Below are 22227 nucleotides of genomic sequence, written 5' to 3'. Positions count from 1 at the left end.
AATTTCTTTTGGATTTTCTGCATAAATTTCGTAGATCGTTTCTGAAAGCACAATTTGTAACTTTCCAAGGTAAATGTACTTTTTGAATAAAGGATGGGATGGTCAAGTTTATGCAGGAGGAATTGCATGCCCAAGAATATAAAGCTGCCTTCAATCCGAAGTTAAAAGCTAAAAGCACCCAACACATTTGATACAGGGGTGCCCAACGTCATTATTCAATAACAGCATCTAAGAATATGGAGCTTCTTGCGCGCAGAAGTTGATAGCACAAGAAGCGCATTTCATTCAAAGGATGATCATGTCTATCAGTTCAACAAAATTGGCACCGGAGCTGCCTGCCTTCATAGGATAGGCAAATTAGAACATCCTATTGATAATTCTAGAACTGTTTACACATTTGATGTTTGTACAAGTACCATACGCTATTCCTTTCTTTTGTGGCCTCTATATTGGTTTTTATGCGAGCAGGCTACATGAGAAGCTGAGCTGTACCATCCCATCCCAGTCTTACCCAAATCCAAAAACCGTCTTGATTTTCTTAGTTCCTACTGTCTTTTCTTTCTCAAAATGAAACTGAAAGCTAGAGTGAAAGGGTGAGGTTGACATCATTTCCTCCATGGCACTCTTGAATTGGTGAGTTGGTGCTCAGTGGAAATGCTCCATATTCTGAATCCAAATGATTGTTGCAGGTGCAGTAATTGTGATCTTCTGGCGGGGCATCATAGGAGCTTGCAACATTAGCTTCATGATAAGGGTTATGAAGAACCTGTCCAAAAGAAGAAATGGAATGAAGAAAATGCACTAAAGCAAAAACATATCAGAACTAAAGATTAGAGAAGATCTGCTCCTTTAGCACTTGAGGAACACAGCAAATAAAAAACAAGTAAACCAAAGCTAAACTAGAAAAACAAAAGATTACCATAGACAAGAAAATGCACTCGACAAGCACAGAATAAGATTCAGAAAATTTTGTGGCCTGGGAAAACTAAATCAACATAGAAGCAGGAAAGGAACAGAGCATGACATTTAATGAAATCAAAGCAGTTCAAGGAGAAGAAGCTCAGGAACCAAGTAAAAGAAACAGACATTGCTTGAAAAGGGAAAACAGGAAAGCAGCGGTATTTGACGAAACAAGAAACTCAGCAGCAACAAATAGCATCTTTACCGAAACAAAAATATATAAACTGGAAGAATTTCCTAAGCAGTTCAGATTGATTAGATTATAGGTATGAAAGAAAGGGTTCACCATCCTACAAATGGTGCCATCCTCCTCAACGTGCCATCCTGCTTCCTCACAGAGAGCCCTGAGCAGGTCATTGCTGTCTGCATGTTTCGGAAGCTTGTAGTTTCCATGCTTTCGAAGACCTTCAAAAATTTTCTTAGCCACTGCTCGCCTTCGACGCTCCCTCTGCTGGTTCGTTTGCCGTTCCCTATCAGAAGGATAGCGAAGTTTGGTGACAATGCAGCCATCTTTTGTAGCTCTATGTACTCTCCAAGGCCCCCTGCTAGTCTTGATGCAGCCACTTAACACCACCCTCTTTTCATCTACCATATTTTCTTCCTCCCTTTCCCCTCTTCAGTCTTCAGTTTTGCTAATGCTAGTTTCCTTCTCCTTTTCTTCTCCACTGCTATATGCTAATATATACAAAAAACAACGTAAAGGTAAAAGGAAACAAAAAGGAGGGAATCAAAAGTGTAAGACGCTAATCAGACTTGTTTCACTTGGACCCAGAAAATCATCCTTGAGATTAGCAAATGGATCGGAGTGTCATTTAATGGATAAATAAACGGTTTGATGCACCACATTGGGGGGTCAATGTCATACTTTTTTTTTTTATTAACATGCTTGGACCAGTTGCGCGTCTTCTAATTATATAAGTCCTAAAATTAATAATTATATAAATTTATAATGGATCTAAGATTTGTCCAACTCAACTCGAGTAACCTGGATAAATGTCATACTTGATAGCAGAGATGCCTCCCTTTTAGCCAATTCCAATGAATATATGCATGGACAGTCCAAGAATCAAGTAGGGTACGACATGGGACAAACATGCAAAAGCCACAGCTACTGGAAACAGAACACTTTATGATCTAAAATAGGAAGGACAGTAGACAAAGATAAGCACCTTTTTTTCGTTATTTTATTTTATTTGAACCCCAGATAAGAAGCTTGCTGCTTTACATGACCAATCTCAATTATCCATTGCATTTATGATTTGACAATCCAATTAAGGACATGATAAAAAAAAAATTATTCACGAAACAGTGAAGGATGGCATCAATTGTTTGATTACTTCATCTGATTACAGGGATCAAATCAGTTGATTAATAACAGCTCCGTTGATTTCTTGCAACCTATGCGGGCACAACAAATTTGATTTGAACTTTATAAAGACATGATTCTTTTATTGTCTTAAGAACTTGTTTACAAACTCTAATTTTATAACACAGCATACTATATTGAGTTTTGACATTACATAGGTTTTCAATCAAAAATCACTTGTTCTTAATTATTTACGTAGATGGTTCAGTTGCATTTAATGATTGTACACTAAACCAAAAATGTTACAGCGTGGAGGGACCATCTCCCACCGTTGAAAGCTAAACCAATTCCGAGATGCTTGACCCATGCCCTTCCCCACTGTGCCCAACATTGAAAATTAAGCGATGGGATGGTCTGGAACTGAGGGAGCCTTCATGACTTCGTTGCATGATTGATATCGACAGATTTCTCCTGGAACTTCAGCTGCTCAAACATTGGCTATGTAGCACAAATCTGTAAGGAGAATGTAATAAATTCATAAACATGGAATTCAGGTGGAGAGGCTGACAAATCACAAATCAACCACAAACCAGTGGTATTTCAAGGATTCAACGGTTTAACTGGATGAGCTCGCTGGCTGCTTGCAATAAGTATCCTATCCTTTTCTGCATCTGTACTATTCCTATTGTCAATAAGGATAAATCCATAAGGTCTAGACTATTTGATAAAATACCTCAAATAAGTAATAAAAACAATAAGAATAAATCATTGGAAAAGCTAGCAAAATTATTCACAAAGAAGATGAGTGAATACTGAGCTAACTCCATCAGCAATTTGTGTTCCAATATTAAGAAACAAAACCACTGCCATGAGTGGATTTTAAATCTTGCTTCTACAACTAAGAGATTAATTCTCCCTAATAAAAGTCAATTGACACAAATAAGGATCATTTGACATACAAGGAGGCTTACTTGTCAGTTCAAAGTGGCCTCTTCCAACTTCTAGCCTTTTCAATCACCAATTATAAATAAAACCTTCTTCTTGAACTTAACAATAATCAGCATAAAACAAGTAAGGTGGTAAATAATAGCAGGCATCATTTACCAAAGCTGAACTATCATGATCAAATTCTATATTGTTCACCGAGGTAGAGATTTAGGCCGGCTTTGAGGAGGAAGCAGCATTTTTAAGGTGTAAAAAAATTGAGGAATCAAAACTCAAAAAATAAGTCGAGTTTTCTGTTGCTTCAGCTATTAAGGGTGATCTAGTTAATCCTTTGCACTTTTTATAAGATCAAAGAAAACAAACCGTAAAAATAATGGCTTATATTCATAAATAACACAATCAAAAGATTGATATCTTCACTCAAGTGTAGAAGTGTCAAAATAATAAATAACCCAATAAAACAGGGATCGAACCACAAAAAGGTTAATTATATAAATTATAAATAACAATAATAGTAATAGTAATAGTAATAGTAATAGAAAAAGAAGTTAATGAAAATTTTGAGATGGAAGATCAATGTAAGGATTAAACAATAATAACAACAAATATCAAGGTTAGTGGATCCATTAATAATATTTTAAACAAATATAGTATAAATTCTTATTATTCAACTGAAAACCACACACAAAGGAGATTTCAATTGGATTATGAATTGTTAACGTGATTACATTAGTTATCTTATTCGAATAATGTTAATACTTATAAATATTGTCAGATATTTATAATTATAACTTATATTAACAACAAATCAAGTTCCTTTCATAACACAAGTATAGGTTAAACCATACGGTTGAACTATGAAAGTGCTAAGTATTTGTTATACCAAGTGTTATATAACATAAATCTAGATTAATCATTTAACAAGTAAAGTATTAAGAGTGAACAAGATAACAAATACAAAACATGTTAATATCAAACATTAAAGTACATGTTAAGTTTACTCTATACTTATTTTTACACCATTAGTGTAACCTTTTCACATTGACATAATAAACTTAGCTAAACATAATGAAAAAGAGAAACATAAATAAACAAGATATGAACATAAATAAAATAAAAGTTAACTAAGTAAAGAAAAGGAAATGAAAGGCATACACAAGATATTAATGAAAGCAAAACTTAAGCATTACAAAAATACAAAGAGAGAAAGCAAGAACATGATCTTGATCTGGAAACCAAGATGCATAAATGCATGACAAATGCCTTCTTTTACTGGTCAAAATTAAAAACTATTGATTTGATGATTAATTGATGAGTGGGTGGCCAACTCTTGACTTGGTGACAATTCTTATCTTCTTGTCTACCCAAAACATCATCGATAACGTCAGAATTTGAACCAGACCTCCACATAAAAATTATAGGAAATTATCTCAGCTTTCCAGGGAAAAAAATTAAGGTCATTTAGACTTCTAGAACTCAAGATATAGGCTGAATACTGAAAAGTGTTTGGAATGCATGATAGATTCAGACTTCTTCGTTGTTGCTACAATTTGAACTTGAAAACAACCTTTTTAAATCTTGGATTCCCATGAAAGTTGTAGGCCCATGTCTTAACTTTCTATCCATATAAAATAGACATAAATTCGAGATCTACAACTTCAGATATGACCCAATTACTAAACAGTATTCCAGTTTGGACTGTTCCAGCATCTCTTTTCTAAGTTTAGCCATCTCTTTGTCCTTTTAATTTCAATATTTCAACTTATTAATGAATCATTTTATTTATATGATATGCCTGTATTTGAGATGAATATTTACTATAAATTAAAGGTATCTTATATTATTAGATATTTTATTATAAAATATGCTTTAGTTAAGGAGTTATTGATACGTGAAATGCAAAATGATGATATAAAACCTTGATAAAAATATACTTTTAAATAATAATAAAGAAACTTATCCATTCTTCTAATTTCCATTTGAAAATTTTCACCATGAATCAACTCGTATTAGATTATAAACTAATGCATTCTGGGGTTGATAATAAAATAACCTAACAAACTCAAGGATCTAACAAGATTATAGTTGGTAGGTGTAAATGAATCGTTATCCATGTATGGTGAACAATGTAAATATATTAATGATTCTCATCATGCCATATGTCAAGCAATTAAATGATGAAGTGGTTAAAATACTGTTAGACAATTAAAGTTATTAATACTGTTAGACAGTTAGAAAAGATGTTAATATTGAAGAAAGAAGTTGGTTTATGTTTACAGCTTCTGTTATAAATACATCTTCAAACAATGTAAATAAATACAATGAAAAACAGTGAATATATTCATCTTTTTCCTTCAACTGTCAGCTACTCTCTCTGCTTTCTTCATATCTCTTTTTAATTCTCCAGAATTCTTCTATACAAATCTGCTATCTCAATATGGTATTAGAGCAAAATTTTTAATCTTTTGCTTTCGCACACCTTGTTATTCTACCTCTGTTTCTTCTCTCATCAATGAACAATTCTCTCTAATTATTTTTTTATTTCTGCATTCTAAAAACAAAAATGATGACTTCTTATCAGCTTTAGACTGTTTGATTTCTTATAACTTCCTTACTTTTTACAGTTTCTACTGTTGTGACAATTAAGCTTGATGATACAAATTATCTCACATGGCACTTTCAAATGCAAATCCTTCTTGAAAGCCATGGTATTTTAAGTTTCGTTGATAGCTCAAGGAAGTGTCCTAACTAATTTGATGCAGATTCTGATTTTGAAGGAACTGAAACTGATGATTATTAGGTGTGGAAAATGCATGATCGAGCATTAATGCAATTGCTTATTGCCACTCTTTCTCCTACTGTAATTTCCTATGTTATTGGATGTTTTAATGCCCATAATATATGGATTCAGCTGAAGGATCGATTCTCTACAGTTAATAAAGCAATAATTTTTCAAATGAAAAGTGAGCTTCAGAATATTAAGAAGGGATCATAATCAATTTCTCAATATTTACAAAATATTAAAGATGCAAGAGATCATCTTATGTAGCATGAGTTTCTTTTAAGGATGATTATATTGTGATCTTGGCTCTCAATGGCCTGCCTTTTAACTACAACACATTGAGGTATATGATTAGAGGCAGAGATAATATTTGTCTTTAAAGATTTTTGATATTAGTTACTTGTTGAAGAAGATACTCTTGAGCACACTCAGTCTGCATTTCCTTTTGTTTCTATAATGTTGGCTCAAAATCAGACATTTCAAGGCAAGGCTTTTATTCTTGATGAAGGATCTTCTACTTCTCATTCTAATCTTTAACCTTAGGGATACTCTTCAAGCTCGAAATCCTTCCTATCTTCTCACCTTTCATCTGGTTTTAATGGGGGTTCTAATGGTCATCATAGAGTTTTTCATGGTTCTATAGGTGGTTTCAATGGTCATAATGCCATGTTCACCAACGGCGGCCACTCCAACAATAGAGGTTCTTATTTTAAACGTCATGAAAGAAGTCGTGGTCATTATCAACCTGGTCCACACCCTTATCAAGTTCATTCTTCTAGTTTTGGTATTCTTGGTCCTAGCATTGACATTCTCATCTGTCAAATCTGTAGTTACTAATTGCTCTCAAGGATATAATCAATTGTCTTCTTCTACCTCTTCAGTTAAATGTCAGATTTGTTAGAAATTTAGCCATTCTACTATCCAGTGTTATCACAGAGGCAATTTCTCTTATCAAGGCAGACCACCTTCTAATAATCTCAGTGCAATACATGCAAATTTTCCTTCTTTTACATCTGGTAAGCAATTTTGGGTTGCTGATATTGGAGCAACAACTTATATGACTTTTGACTTAGCTCAACTCAACCTAGCTAGTCTTTTTTAGGATCAGATACTATTGTCAATATAGATAATTTAGGTTTGAGCATTTCTAATGTAGGTTCTTCTATTTTAGATGTTCCACAGTGTTCATTCAAATTAACACAAGTTATGTATATGCCTAAGCTGTCACAACATTTGTTATCAATTCAAAAGTTATATAAATATAACAAATGCACATTTATTTGTAATGCTTTTGGCTTTTGCATTTAGGACAAGCTTACAGAGAGAGTTCTTCTCCAGATACTGTATAGAGATGCTTTATATCTTATCTCTTTATCCATTCCACACTCTCAACTATCACAGTCATTCTCCTCTTTAAAAAATCAATTTTGCTATCTTGGTCACTCAGTAAAAACAAGTCTCAGGTACAAATATTTTGTCCATCCTTCTAACAAAATCACTTTTATTCTTTTACATCAATCTTAGATTACTTTTACTACAGACCATTCTAAATCAGTCGGCACTGCTTGTTTCGAAGACAAATTTACAAAACTTCTTTTCCCTTGTCCAACAATTAAATCTGCAACACCTTTAAAAGTCATTCATATTAATATGTAGGGTCCTTCTCCTACTATTTTTGTTGATGGTTTTCTATACTATATTAGTTTCATAGATGAATATATTCAATTCACTTAGATTTTTCCAATAAAAAATAAAAAAGAGGTTTATTCCATATTTGTCTCGTTTCATACTTTCTTGGTCATTCAGTTTTCTGCCAACCCATGAATTTTTCAAAGTGGTGGTGATGGTGAGTACCTTAATCATTCCTTCAAGTAGTATCTTGATACTAAAGGCATTATTCATCACATGTCTTGTCCATACATTTCTGAAAAAAATGCTCTCACTAAGAGGAAGCATGGATATATTCTAGAAATAGCAATCACTTTGTTACAAACTGTCAATCTCCCTTCTAAATTTTGGTTTCATACTTGTGCTACTTTCATATATTTGATTAATTAGATACCTTGTATAATTTTTCAGCTAAAATCTCATTATCTTTTACTATATGGTTTTATACCAGTCCTCACTCATTTAAAAATCTTTGGTTGTGCATGTTTTCCTATACTTAAACCTTACAACACTCACAAACTTCAGCCTAAAACTTCCACCTATATTTTTTTAGGATATGCATGTCGATATAAGGGATATATATGTTTTTCTCTCCTTACTAATAAGTTCTTTGTGACTCGTCATGTCATCTTTGATGAATTTGTGTTTCCATACACTTCTGTGCCTATAATTTCTTCTTCTCCTTCTCATTTTTCACCTCTTACTTTACCTTTTATTTCTCTGCACAATGTTGTCTTACCTGCATACTCTACCTCCTTATCCATATGAGCACTGTTGTCTCTTTAGATACATTGCATTCCCCCATCATTTCTCAAACTTTATCAGGTTTGGATTCTGCTACATAGTTTTCTCTCCCTGAGGATCTGATTTTTATCTTGAGAATCTTTGTGTAGTCTTCCCTCTGTCACCTTTGAATCTTCACCTAATGATAACTAGGTTTAAGAATAGTATCTCTAAAAGAAAGGCTTATTCTACTACTGTTTAATCTATTGATTTTTCTCTAATTAAACTAAGTTCATTCAAAACTGCATCTAAAATTGTTGAATGACAGTCTACCATGCAAGAGGAAATTGATGCTCTTCATGTACAGAGCACTTGGGACTTGGTTCCCCTACCACATGCCAAGAATCTTATAAGTTGTAAATGGATTTATAGAATCAAGAAAAATACAGATGGTTCTATTACTAGATATAAGGCACGCCTCATTGCCAAGGGCTTCAGTCAAGAAGAGGGAATTGATTACAATGGAACATTCAATCTTGTAGTGAAACCCACCATTGTTCGGTTGGTATTGAGTTTTGCTGCTTAGTTTCATAGGCCTTTAAGATAACTTGATGTTAAAATGCATTTCTACATGGTATTCTTTAAGAGGAAGTTTATATAACTTGACCACAGGGTTTTAAAAGCAAGCTTTATCCTGACTTTGTTTGCAGACTATGCAAGTCCTCGTATAGGTTAAAACAAGCTCTTCATGCCTAGAATGACAGGTTTACTAGTTTCATACCTAACTTAGGATTTCAGGCTTCCCTTGTTGATTCTTTTTTAGTTGTTCAGCACTCCTGTCATGGCACTATGATTTTACTTCTTTATGAAAGCGATATTCTTCTCACGTATAATCATTCATCTCTCCTTACATCAATCATTGATGCCTTAACTCAGGAATTTGATATAAAAGATTTAGGTCAGTTAACATATTTTTTTGGGCTGCAGGTTTCTTATTATTCCTCTAGCTTGTTTGTATCTCAATCTAAATATATCAAAGAATTGCTTTATCAGGTTAATTTACAAAATTCAAAATCATATGTCACTCATTGTCTTCCCTATCATCACCTGCTCAAGAATGATGGTAAGCTTTATTCTCGTCCATAACAATATAGGAGTATTGTTGGAGCTCTACAGTATCTAAACTTCACACGTCCTAACATTGCCTTCTCTGTCAATCAAGCTTGCAATTTATGCATCATCCTATAGAATCTCATGTTATTGCAGTGAAACAAACCTTGAGATATCTCAAGAGTACTCTTGACTATAGAATTCACTTTCAGCCTAGCACTCTTAATCTGCAAGCTTACAATGATGCTGACTAGGCTGATGTTCCTTATATTCATCATTTTGTTTTTGGTTTTGTTGTTTATTTAGGATCAAATCCTATTTCCTAGGCTTCCATACTGTTTCACAATCTTCTATTGAGGCTAAATATAGAGCTCTTGCTATTGTTGTTGCAAAGCTCACATGAATTTGTCAACTGTTCCATGATATGCATATTCCCTTGTTTATTTCTCTTTTAATTCATTGTGATAATATCTCTGCTATTTCTCTCGCTTTCAATCCAGTATTTCATTTCAAAATGAAGCATCTTCAAATTGATTATCATTTTGTTAAAGAACATGTTATCAAAAATGACTTGCTTGTTCACCATGTTTCTTCTGCAGAACAGTTTATTGATATCCTCACTGAAGGTCTTTCTTCTCCACTGTTTCGTCACCATTGCTCTAATTTTATGCTTGGCTCCTCCATGCATACGATTGCGAGGGAATATAAAGATATTAATGACTCTAATCGCGTCACATGTCAAGCGACTAAAGGATGAAGTGGTTAAAAGACTCTTATAGTGTTAAAGTTGTTAATACTATTAGACAATTAAAAAAGCTGTTAATATTAAAGAAAAAAGCTGGTTTACATCTGCAGCTTCTGTTATAAATACATCTCCAAACAATGTAAATAAATACATTGAAAAACAGTGAATATATTCATCTTCTTCCTTCAACTGTCAGCTGCTCTCTCTACCTTCTTCATATCTCTTCTTAATTCTCCAGAATTCTTCTATGCAAATCTGCTATCTCAATAGAAGCTGATGGCAAGTCAGGACTTTGACGTTACCTCCGAATCCAATGTAGAAATAGCAGTATCAATCACAGACACACTGTTTCTTTTGCAGAGGAGCTGTATAAACCTCTCCCATGGGCAACACAAGTGCAGCGATGTCAAATTCATTGCGTAATCAAAACACAATGGGGAACCAAACGGGTCAAGTCATGAAATTTGTCATTTTGATCAGCATGGCTGCAAGTGGACAGGGTTTATTTGTTTACCAAGGCAGAGGTGGGATCCAGAAAAGATAGATATGTGTAATTTACCAACAACGAGGAACTTCACCCAAATTTGACAATAATACTGATACTCGAGTGCTGGAAAATGGCTTAAAAGGACGGCCTTTAGTTAGATTCAATTGTTAAGACAGGAGAAAAGCAAATAGAGGCTTACTGAAACTGTTGCATTGCCAGGACAAAAGTTGCCATTTGGTTGTAGCTTGTAAGTAAAGTGTATTCGAATCAGAGTTTACAAGTAACAGTCCGCTATAGCATAGGCCTGTCCCTCGAGAAGATCACTGGGCTGTTATTTGGGTACGCTGCGCCATTTTTATTTGAAATATCAACCAATAGCACACGCAGTAGCCTTTGAAGTGGATTCATCCTTGAACCAGTACCACTTTCTAGAGAATTAGCATTGTTGTATCTAATGAACACAGTCGATTCCTTACGCAATTCTGTATACAAGTTGCTTTGTTATTAAACTCGCAGGTGCCGTCATTGTGAACAGCATCAAATTTCTCCAACAAGTTACCCCCTGAAATGACTCTTTTTTTTTTAATTAATGGATGGCTAAACATGGTTCGCAGATAATTTAAGAGGTGAAGTGAAAGTTTTTGAGATATGTTTACTCTTTGAAGCTTCTGGATGGGTAAATGCAGAGTAAAAAGGAATTTTCCTTGTTTGACGAAGCCTCATCAAATATAATATCTTCAAAAACTGAGGGACCCATATCAAATGCATCCCCCTCGTTTAAGAAAGCTCCCATGTCTGGGTCACCAAGAAGACTCCTTGCACGTTTCAATGCCTCACTGGAAACGGAAAGGGACCTTCCACCAGCAGTGTGGAATTTAAATGGTGGTGGTTTGGGAGCAGAATATTGTGCTTCAGGTTGGGGCAAGTCTGTATTGACCTCCTTTACCCATTCGCTTTTTAATATACCAGACTTGGAAACTAAAAGGGACCTAGTAACTAGCAGATCATCACCAATAACCCCATTATTTCTCATGCCGACTTTCATCCCTGGATGTGATAAATCCTGCCACACAAATTGCTCAACGGTGGATGGTTTCCACACAAATTGCTGAACAGAAATCGCTTTCGCAATCAAAGATTTTCTCGATAGAACCGATTTCCCTGATCCTGTATGGAAAATCGGTGCATTTCCATCATCTTCATTCCCTTTCTCCAAAAGCTACAGAAAACCAAATTCGTTATCTCCCCCACATGCTTCACCTTCCAAACAAACAAAACTAAACAAAACCATTTCCACAACAGTACAATAGACAACCAACAGAACGCTAACAAATTATTTCACTGTCAATTTTAGGTGCTTAACATATGGCTTAAGCATTATAAATAAATTTAAAACGCTAAATCTAATAAAATAAACAAATACTTCAATGAGAAAAAATCACCGAGCAATTTAAATTCCTTAGAGTTTGTAAATAAACTAAAACCTAAAATGAAAAAAAAAATCATAGAGATGAAAACGCACCACCGTCGTCTTCGTCTTCGCCACCGCCGAGGATAGCTAACGCTTTCGCAATCGAAGATTGCTTTAACGCAACTGATTTCCCTGATCCTGTGCCGAAAGTCGGTGTATTTCCGTAATGCGGACGTCCTTCACTCAGACAAAAACACGATCCATACGTGAATACATGTATTACACGCGTATTTATACAGCTATACATACCCATACTGAAGAACCTTGGTGTAAGAGATCGGCCATGGAAGGGAGGTCAGTTTTGGTGCTTGGAGTGGAATTAGGGCTCCGTTTGGTTTAGGCTCAGGTTTGGTATGGATGATTTGGCCGGTTATTTCCCATCGGATATTTTTTCCCGGCGTCGGAGAAGATTTGTCACGTCGCCATTTCCCGTGAAATTAGGGATTTGTGGTGGTAAAGTTTTTAGTGTTTTTTTTTTTAAAAAAAAAAAATTGGGTGTGTGAAAAGGGCGGGAAAAGTGAAGAGTGTATTAGGAGGGGGAATTGGATTGAAGACACACTTGGGCTTGGATGTTTGGGTTATGGTCTTGGGTTATTTAATTGGGCTGGATGGGGGGTTGAGGCCCGTTAGCACAAAGAAAAGGACTTTACTTGTTTTTATAGAAACCATTTAATGATTCTTATGTTTTCCTAGTCAATGAATTATTTTCATGTGTTCATTAATTTCTTGCTAAATTCTATCCATAGGTATTGTTGAGTTTATTTTTAAAAAAAAATAGAGTAAATTCTAAGCTTTTATTAATGAGTTTGGTAGCAAGGAATATAACGGCAGGAATGGAAATGGAAGTCTTATTTCTATTTTTTATAGGGGTTTTGTTTGAAGAAATAAAATAAAAATGTGAATAAACAATGGAAATGAGAATGAAAGGTCATTTTTATTGGAGTAAGATTCAAATAAAAAACAAAAAACTATATTTATTTTTCAACTCAGCAAGAATTATTTTTTAAAATAATATTTTATTTCCATTCATAAGAATTATTTTTTAAAACAATATTTTATTTCCATTCATTGTATATTAACTGATTTTATTATATATTTTTCAACTCTTGATGTATATTTTATGAAAAAATAATATTTTTCTTTCTAATAAATTCTTCAACTCAGCAATTAAAAAGGAAAAAACCGGGTCAACACATGATTCTCTAATAAAAGAATTAACCTCTACTTGAAAAGGCGAACAAGATGTTCACCAATCTTAAACTACTTTTATTTTTATTTTTTCATTTAGAATAAGAATTTATATAGCTCATCACAACCAAAAAAAAAAATCTACAGTGGAATTTTTTTAAAAGTAAATGAAAGAGTGATAAACTAAAAAATATATATAATACAAAGTTGAAGAATCTAATAAAAAGACAGAAAAAAATAAAGGTTTGGATTTATAATTTTTCTTAAACAATAATAATTAAAGGTACATGAACAATTCCATATTAAAGAGGACATTTTAAGAAGAACATAAGATAACATTCTTTGAAAAATAAAAATAAAATATGAACTTATTTATCAATGAAAATTTTGATAAAACTAGTCAATATTTTACTTCCTAAAAAACGATAGGATGTTTAATTTTGATCAAATTATAACCCAGTCCTTGTAATTTAACATAACTAATTTAGTCTTTCTATCAATTTCATGAGCTTTTTCAATTTGATTTACGCCCTGAAAAATAGGATAAGAAAAGAGAACCAGGAAAATGAAAAGGCTTGACAATGAAAGATGGTGTTTTAAAAAAACTAAATTTAGGATGGTCAATCCAAATCAAAGAATTATTTAAATTATTTATGATACTAAATACATTAATTAATTAGTTATGACTGGATTATTAACCCATACTTTTTTTGATTTGCATATAATTTTTTAAAGTTTAAAAAAATCATTTAAATTATATATTATTAAACTCAGTATAATAATTTAAATTTAACATATTTTTACTTAATTTTTTAATTAACATCTAGTTAGCTTATTAACCTTACAATTTAGATTATGGATTTCACTTGATTAAATTAATTTTTTTTAAATTTATTGTATAATATAAAATATAAAAATTAATTTATTATCAACAATAAAAACCTCATATTAAATTACAATATATCTATATATATAAGGGTAAAAAAAACCTCACTGCGTTTAATATTTAATTAATCACCGAGCTTGTGACCTCCACGATGCCCACACACGTGACCAGCTAAATCACCTAACAAAGTTGATGACACATGATTCCAATAATACATTAAGGTTGTCTTTTTTTGCAAAGAAAATAATGTGCCCTCCACAAGGCAACACATGCTCTGACTAACTAAGCCACCAATCAAAATTGATGACAAATAATTCAAACAATATATCAAGCTAGTTTGTTCTCGAGTGAAATCAACTCTTAGTATTTTAATTGTGCTCTTAGTATTTTAATTGTGTTTATAATAAGCTCTAAAAATACTAAATTCAGGTGGGTCGATCCAAACCAGAGATTATTTAATTATTTATGATACTAAATACACTAATTAATTAGCCATGATAAGCTAAAAAACTAAGTTATAATCTATCTCCTGATGGATTAAAAGAGGAAAACGAAAAAAAAAAGTGTTTTTGATAGCAAAGTGCATACTCAAGGGGTAAAGAATTACGAGTAAAATTAGAAAATCGGAAAACATTTAAATTTGCGAGAGGTTTTTTCTCCATTATTGGAGAGGACCAGTATGGCGGGGGACCCACATGGGAAGATTGTCCCTCATTTCGCATATGCAAAATTTCAACCACTTCGCATTTCTGTCCTTTCTTCTTTTCTTTCTTTCCACGTTTTATGCTGAGAGCAAAGGGTCAAAGATTTTAAATGTAAAAAAACAGAAGAATTTTTACCTTTTCTTTCTTTCCACGTTTTATGCTGAGAGCATAGGGTCAAGGATTTTAAAGGTAAAAAAACAGAAGATTTTTTACCCTTTCTTTCTTCTCTTCTCTCTCCTTTTATCTTATTTTATTTGATTTTGTACCAAGAAATTTTTGGCATTAGGGTTTACAAATCTCATATATAAATTCGTTCTTAAATTCAACTTCCATTAGGCTCTTTGAGCACTTTGATTTTTAATCTCTTGCTAAATATCTCTTAATAAAAATTATATTCAATTAAATTTTTAATCTCTCGCTAAATATTGTGTGGAGTATTTAGAGGGTGTTTGAAATAATAATAGTATTAGCTTTTTAAAATATTTTAAAATTATATTTATTTTAATTTTTAAAATTTAATTTTTATATTAAGAGATTAAAATATTTAAGGTTATAAAAAAACTCTAATAACACACGCGGGATCTTCCTCGGCGCGCGGCAAGGCTTCAAGTGGACAGCTGGATCTTGATTTCATCAAAGTGGAAACTTGAAAAGAAGTCGGACCCTCGTAAGAGTCAATCCCTTTGTCCTCTCCAACACACTCCGAGGAGAAGAAAACTATAATAATTGCTGGAATTACGTATCGTCGAGGTTAAGCATGAGAGGAACAACAGGACATACCTCACACGTATCAAGGATTTTGGGGATTGAGAATCTGAGATACCTCCTTATCTCGTCCAGTTTTGGCACATAGAAAATTCATCGCATTTACATCGACGCAGCAGACAGCGGCTGAGGAGGCAACAAGGAATGGTCTGGTCACTAATGCTTGCGATTTCTAATAGAATTCTTGTGCTATGTTTGTTTGTTTCTATGGCTGGTGTGATAAAATGTTTTAATCTAATTATATATTTTAAAATATTTGGTTTACTAGTGTATAATATAATTTTGTACGAGTTTTATTCAGAAAGTTGTTATAAAATTTCAATTAAAAAACTTTAATTTATAAAAAAAATTACACTTTAAAATTATCATAATAATATTTAGCAAACACTCAACTCTGGATCATTAAAAAAATAAAAAGTTGGGATATAAAAATAAAAAAAGCTGTTATCGTTGTTGTGTAACTAAAGATCCCTTGGCTATTGGACCTTTTCATGTTATAAAACACACAGAGAGGCTTTTATTCATTGATATTCAACATTCTTTTAAACACTTTCTTACCATTTTACAAGTATTTATCTTTATATTTTTATAAATATTGCAAGCTCTTATCAACATACTCTAATAAGAATTACAACTAATTAATTCAACAAGGATTCTAATTAATTAATAAACACAAATCTTTTTTAGACAATAATTCTTTTTTAGACCTGAATTTTAACCAATATCTAATAATCATTTTCTTGAATTGGTGTTCTTAAATACTTAGTTTAACAATAAAAAAACTTTAATTTCTTTTAATCTTGTCTTGAACATCCATTCAATAGTCTTTTATCATTTTGAAAGCTATATCAATTTTCAAATGTTGTTTTTTTTAAATTGTATCAATTTTATCATTATAATCTTTTGCCAATTTATTTCTTTTATGGCATTTTTGAAAGTTATAGCATTGCAATATAAGAATAGAGCAAAATAAGTAAATAGATCATTAAATTGTTCGATTTCAGTTACCTCGTAATCACTCTTTTAAGCTAGTTTTTTTTTCTAATACATTGTGATTATTAATCATTTTTTAGTGATGTTATAAGTGAGATTCAATCATTTACTAATTATAGTATATTCCCCGTAGGCTTTTCCCTTTCTAAAGTAACTTTTTCCAACTATATTTCTCTAAGAGAAGCAATACATTGAAGTTTGCTATTGTTTTCTAGCTTAAAAGCTTTTTATTTATCCTTCTAATAACTTTCTATCTTTTCATGCTATTTTATTAACATAGCTCTCCAGTTCTCTTTTTTGCATCTCAATGTCTAATAATAAATACACATGTTCATTTTGAATCCCATTAAACTATTCAGAATCTTTTTACTTTATTTTATTTATGATATATTGACATTCATGGTTATGACTCAACATCTTATTTATGTTAATCTTGTATTGTTTTATTATCTAGTATAAGGTTATGACACTCATCTTTTAGCAACATATAAACAACTTCTCTATCCTCAACAACATGTTCTTCCTTTCTTAGATCTCCTATTTCATTTGAAATCTTTCCTTTTTATTTTTCAATTTGTCTTCCTTGGCTATATGTTCTAGATTTATAGCCTTAAAAACATCTAAGTACCATAAATTTTGTTAATTTTTCTTATTCATACTACAATACATCAATAAAGATGTTTCTTCTTTCATTTCTATATTACGGGTTGCTAAAAAGAAGTCTTAGAAGCATATTTATCAATCTTTATAAATTTTATGTACATTTTCCTATTATCTGAGTTTTTTAATCAGCAGTCGAACCAACATAACCAAGCTTTTTGTAGGGAAGACATTAAATATAAAATTTACAATCTTTTTGAAAGTGATCATACTTTTGAAATCTATGTCATTAGATTTGAGACTTGATATTCTTATTTAAGTTCTCACCACCTCTATTATTTATACTTATAATGTATCCTTGATGCTGATCAAATCTGTTATTTCTTTGACCTTTACCTCCACTATTTTGACCACATTAATTGTGTTTAATCTTGTTTAAGATTTTCTTTTTTAGTCATCATGTTTAATTGAGATTGCAATACTTCTTTAATAGCTACCACAAACTTCTTCAAATTCAAGCAATGTTAGACTTTAAAGACTTTTCTTTATAATTAGGAGATCTGTTATTTTTTCTACATTGGCTTTCATCTGATTAACTAATTTATGTGTTCATGAGAATACTTATCAATAGTCTCATTATTCTTTATTCAGATAAGTCCAAACTATATGTATAAAGTCTACAACTTTACCCTATTTTCCTTGTTTAAAACTTTGTAATGTGCACGCAATAGAAAAATTACGTCAATCCATTAAGATATGGTATGCTACAAGTGAATATGTGAGACAAGAAATGAATCTGAATTTTAAGATGATAGAACCCTTTTGATCCGTTCCATATAATGTCTTTTTCGGGAGCTAGGGGAAATGCATTTCAAGTACACCAATTAGTAGGTACGAGAGGATTAATGTCGAACCACAAGGACAAATGATTCATTTACCCATTTAAAGCAATCTACGAGAAGGATTGTCTTTAATAGAATATATTATTTCAAAGAACAGGCAAGCCCTTATAGGTTCTATTTGAAGACATGGAAATTGATGTTTTTATGTCAGCAACAAAAACCCAAGTTCATGAAACTATTGATCTTGTAGCAGTTGCATAAAAAATAGTACGAATTTATTTTGATATTAAAATATCAAAATAGAATATGAATATAGAAAGAATTCATAATCATCCAGTTAGCATCGTTTCTATTTTAATTCAAAACTAATAAAATTACTATTGGTATTGGTTCTTTGTCAATTCTCATCCTTCGAAATATCCATGAACTAGATTAACTTGTTGTTTGTATTTTGGAATGTGTAGATATAAAATTAAACTGAATTTATTGATCATAATATAGAATTCCATTAAGTTATTGTATGAAAATATGATTTCTTTTATTCTTTTTTCAGTTGATAATTGAAGGATTTTTTATTGGCCGAGTTTAAATTTTTTTGTATACCTTAACTTTATTTTATATTAATATTAATTTATATCCGTTTTTATATGAATATTACTAACTCAGTCAAAATACAATTATTTTTAAGAACAAAATGTTTGCTATGCTTAATATTTTAAATTTGATTTGTATCTATCTTGATTTTTCCTTTATTCAAGCAATTTTTTATTCATAAAAGTGCCTGAAGCCTACGTTTTTTTGAATCCAATCGTAGATGATATGCTAGTAATATTTCTGTTCGTTTTTCTATTATTCTTTGATTGGCAAGCTACTGTAAAACTTTAAAGACTTTTCTTTATGACTAGGAGATCTATCATTTGTTCTTCATTGACTTTCATCTAATTAACTAATCTTTGTATTTATGAGAATAGTTATTATTATATACTTAAGCGAAGTGTTAGACTTTAAAGACTTTTCTTTATAACTAGGAGATATGTTATTTTTTCTTCGTTGGTTTTCATCTGATTAACCAATTTATATGTTAGTCTCATTATTTTTTATTTAGATAAGTTCAGACTCTATGCATAAAGTCTGCAACTTTACCCTATTTCCCTTGTTTGAAACTTTGTAAAATTTATCTAAAATATCTAAAGTTTCTTTTGCAGTTTTTAAATGCATGACTTTCTCAAAAATGGATATTTTCACCTTTTAAAAAAGATGTAATATCAAGTTTTTTTTTATTTTTTTCTTAACTTGATTTGTTTCTTGCATATTCACTAACTCTAGAACTTCATTTTTTACAACATCCTAAGCATCAATACACTAATAAAAAAGATTGCATTTGAATTTTCCAAAGTTAAAAGTTGTTTTTACTATCAAATTTAAACATTGAACAACTATAAATTTTGTATTAAAACTCATTCTTTTATTTGAATGGTTTTGCTATCAATTATTAAAAACATCAAATTCAAGCTTTGATACCAGTTATTATAAACAAAAACACACAAGTATTTAATTTCATATTTATTTATATTCAACATTTTCTTAAACACATTTTCATAAAATTTTAAATGTATTAGTTTTTATATTCGTACAAAAATCACAAGTTTTGACTGTCTTAATTTATAAGGATTCTGACTAATTAATTTAATAAGGGTTCAAATTAAAAAGTCTAACACAATTTTTTTAAAAACAAAAATTTCTACTTAAACTAGGATTCTAATTAATATCTAACATTCCATCATGATTATATCATCAAAGTGCTTTATCTTAAAACTATAATTTTGTTTTTTGGTTGTAACTAACAAATCCATATGCATAATCAGTTTTTATCAAGAAAATAGCAAAGTCATTTAGCAACTAAATAAAAATTTTGAAAGTTTTAATTCACTTGTTTTCTATTCCCATCCGAATACCTTAGGCCTTATTTGTTTCATAAAAAGTTTTTTTAAAAAATTATGTTTCAAACTTTTCAGTATTTATTCATCATTATAAATATTAGTCAATAAAAAAAAATTTTGATTAAAAAATACTAGTTTGGTTGTCAAAAAAGTATTTTCTTTTTATTTTGAGCGGAAAATGTTTTCTAGAGAGTTATGAAAATTTTAAAAATATATTTTTATTTATTAATTATATAAAATTTAATCTTTGAATTTTTGATTGATATATATTTTATTTTAAATTATTTTTTTCAATTTCATCTCTTAAAATTTAATTTTTATACTAATTTTGGTCATAATTCTTTTTATTGTTATTTATGTTTTTCTTATACTTCTTTTAATTGAGATTTTTTATCTATCAAATTTGATATTCATTCTTTTTATTACTATTTATTTTATTTAAAATAATTTATGAAGTCAAGATTTTTTTCAATTTCATTCTCTTTTATTTTTTTATTTGTCAAATTTAATCTTGAATTTTTTAATTATTATTTATTTTTTTAAATAATTTATGAAATTAAATTATTTTTTTTAATTTTATCGGTTTTCAAATTTTTTATCTAGTTTAATTTTTAATAATATTATTTTCTATAAAAACTTGATTGGTATTATTTTTTGTCAAATTCTCTATAAAAACTTCCCAAAAAAATATTATTTTCAACAAACAAACACCCGCTTAATAATATTATTCAAACCCATGGGGCGTAGTTCCTATGACCATAATAAATAAAGCGGATGACGATTCATCGTTGAATTCCAAACCAAACTACTCAGGACCTCTGAATCTCAATCCGTATAATGCGATCTATTGTCTCTTCTCCAACTGCTGGTACCGGCAAATGTCAATTGGCATAAACTTTGTCCAATTTAAAGATGAAGATCCGTACTACCAGAAAAATACATGGTGGGATCACGAGATGAATTGTGTTATATATATCATGTCTGGTCCAATTAATAAGGTATTGATTAAATTTTTAATTAATTTTTATAATTTTAGATTTTTTTATGTAATTATATTAAAAATAATTTTTTAAAATAAAAAAATATTAATTTAATATATTTATAAAAAAAATACTTAAAAAAATAGACACCACCAGAATCTTAAAATTTACCTAACTCTTGATTTTTTATTAGGTTGAAGACTTGAAGGGGCTAGCATGTGGCCCCAGAGTCATGAATCGCACATGCACAGCTAGCCCGTGAGAAGGCAAACCTCTGACCACCACGTGGTGTATTTAGAACGAACCAGAGGCGGTATGGTGTGAACACGGCGAGATCACCGCACTTCTCACCAAGACCGGCCTTGCCGTCTCTGGCTGGTTTTGGGCTTACGGATTGTGATATAAAAAACATCACGTATAGTTTTTTATTAAAAAAACTCAATATTATTTAGTTTTGAACTTGCCAGAATTTAAGGATAAATATTATTTAAGAATTATAACATATTTTAATAACAGGTAAACTACACCGAGGTAATTGATTATTATCTTTAGAGCTGATATATATAAAAGAAATCTTAATTTTAGCTGAGTAACAAAAATATTTTTCCAACAGTTATGTGTTCAACATATTTTTTTCATTGAAATAGATTTAAATTTTAATAATTTTATTTTTTTATTAGTGATTAAAAAAGTAAAGATATAATTTTTTTGATAATAATAAATATCCGAGTAAATTTATGTATATCTTAATTAATTTTTAAAAATTCTAAATCTAACAACATTATAAACCTTTAATAACTTTTTAAGATTTGTAAAATTTAAATTAACAATTTATAAGGGATAAACCTAAAACTAAATAGATAAAAAATAAAATTATTTTAATCTCGTGTAAAGCTGTCAGTCAATTAATTAAATAAATAATTTCTTAAGAAAAGTATACATATGAGCAGTGACGTATACTTTAACTCTCAAACAAAATAATCATCAAACATTGCTATAATTATGAAGGAAGAACAATTGTTTCATTATTATTAAAAAAAAATAAAGTCAATATTATAGGAACTTCTGATAATCCATCCCACCTACTTTTTTGCCTATGAGTTGGGTTTTGCCGTCAGACTTTACTTTCAAG

General features: G+C 30.7%; 1 protein-coding gene and 1 long non-coding RNA gene across 7 annotated transcripts; both read right to left on the bottom strand.

The window, feature by feature from the left end:
- Positions 1 to 115: 115 nt before the first annotated feature.
- LOC105141326 (protein BRASSINAZOLE-RESISTANT 2-like) lies at positions 116 to 1800 on the bottom strand. The gene is made up of 2 exons (XM_011048508.1): positions 1247 to 1800; positions 116 to 766 (listed from the first exon to the last, which is right to left on the bottom strand). Exons 1-2 carry the CDS (start codon positions 1550 to 1552, stop codon positions 581 to 583), a joined length of 492 nt encoding a protein of 163 aa, XP_011046810.1. The 5' UTR covers positions 1553 to 1800; the 3' UTR covers positions 116 to 580.
- A 576-nt stretch (positions 1801 to 2376) lies between these two features.
- LOC105141323 (uncharacterized) lies at positions 2377 to 12721 on the bottom strand. 6 transcript variants are annotated; one of them, XR_845354.1, is made up of 4 exons: positions 12252 to 12721; positions 10542 to 11986; positions 2857 to 2948; positions 2377 to 2779 (listed from the first exon to the last, which is right to left on the bottom strand). It is a non-coding gene; the product is annotated as an uncharacterized LOC105141323 (long non-coding RNA). The 6 variants fall into 6 exon arrangements; XR_845352.1 differs by having other exon boundaries at positions 2377 to 2948; positions 12252 to 12374; positions 12447 to 12721; XR_845353.1 differs by having other exon boundaries at positions 2377 to 2948; positions 12252 to 12335; positions 12447 to 12721.
- Between the last annotated feature and the right edge of the window lie 9506 nt (positions 12722 to 22227).

This window comes from Populus euphratica, unplaced genomic scaffold (assembly GCF_000495115.2).
Source record: "Populus euphratica unplaced genomic scaffold, PopEup_1.0 scaffold329.1, whole genome shotgun sequence".
Classification (NCBI taxonomy): domain Eukaryota; kingdom Viridiplantae; phylum Streptophyta; class Magnoliopsida; order Malpighiales; family Salicaceae; genus Populus; species Populus euphratica.
The sequence above is the reverse complement of the archived record's forward strand: the minus strand, read 5'-3'. Positions and strand labels throughout refer to the sequence as shown.

Coding starts and splice junctions, on each gene's coding strand:
- LOC105141326 (XM_011048508.1), bottom strand. CDS start 1,552: ATGGTAGATGAAAAGAGGGTGGTGTTAAGTGGCTGCATCAAGACTAGC. Junction 767..1,246: donor ATGGCACCATTTGTAGGATG/GTGAACCCTTTC, acceptor TCTTTTGGACAG/GTTCTTCATAACCCTTATCA.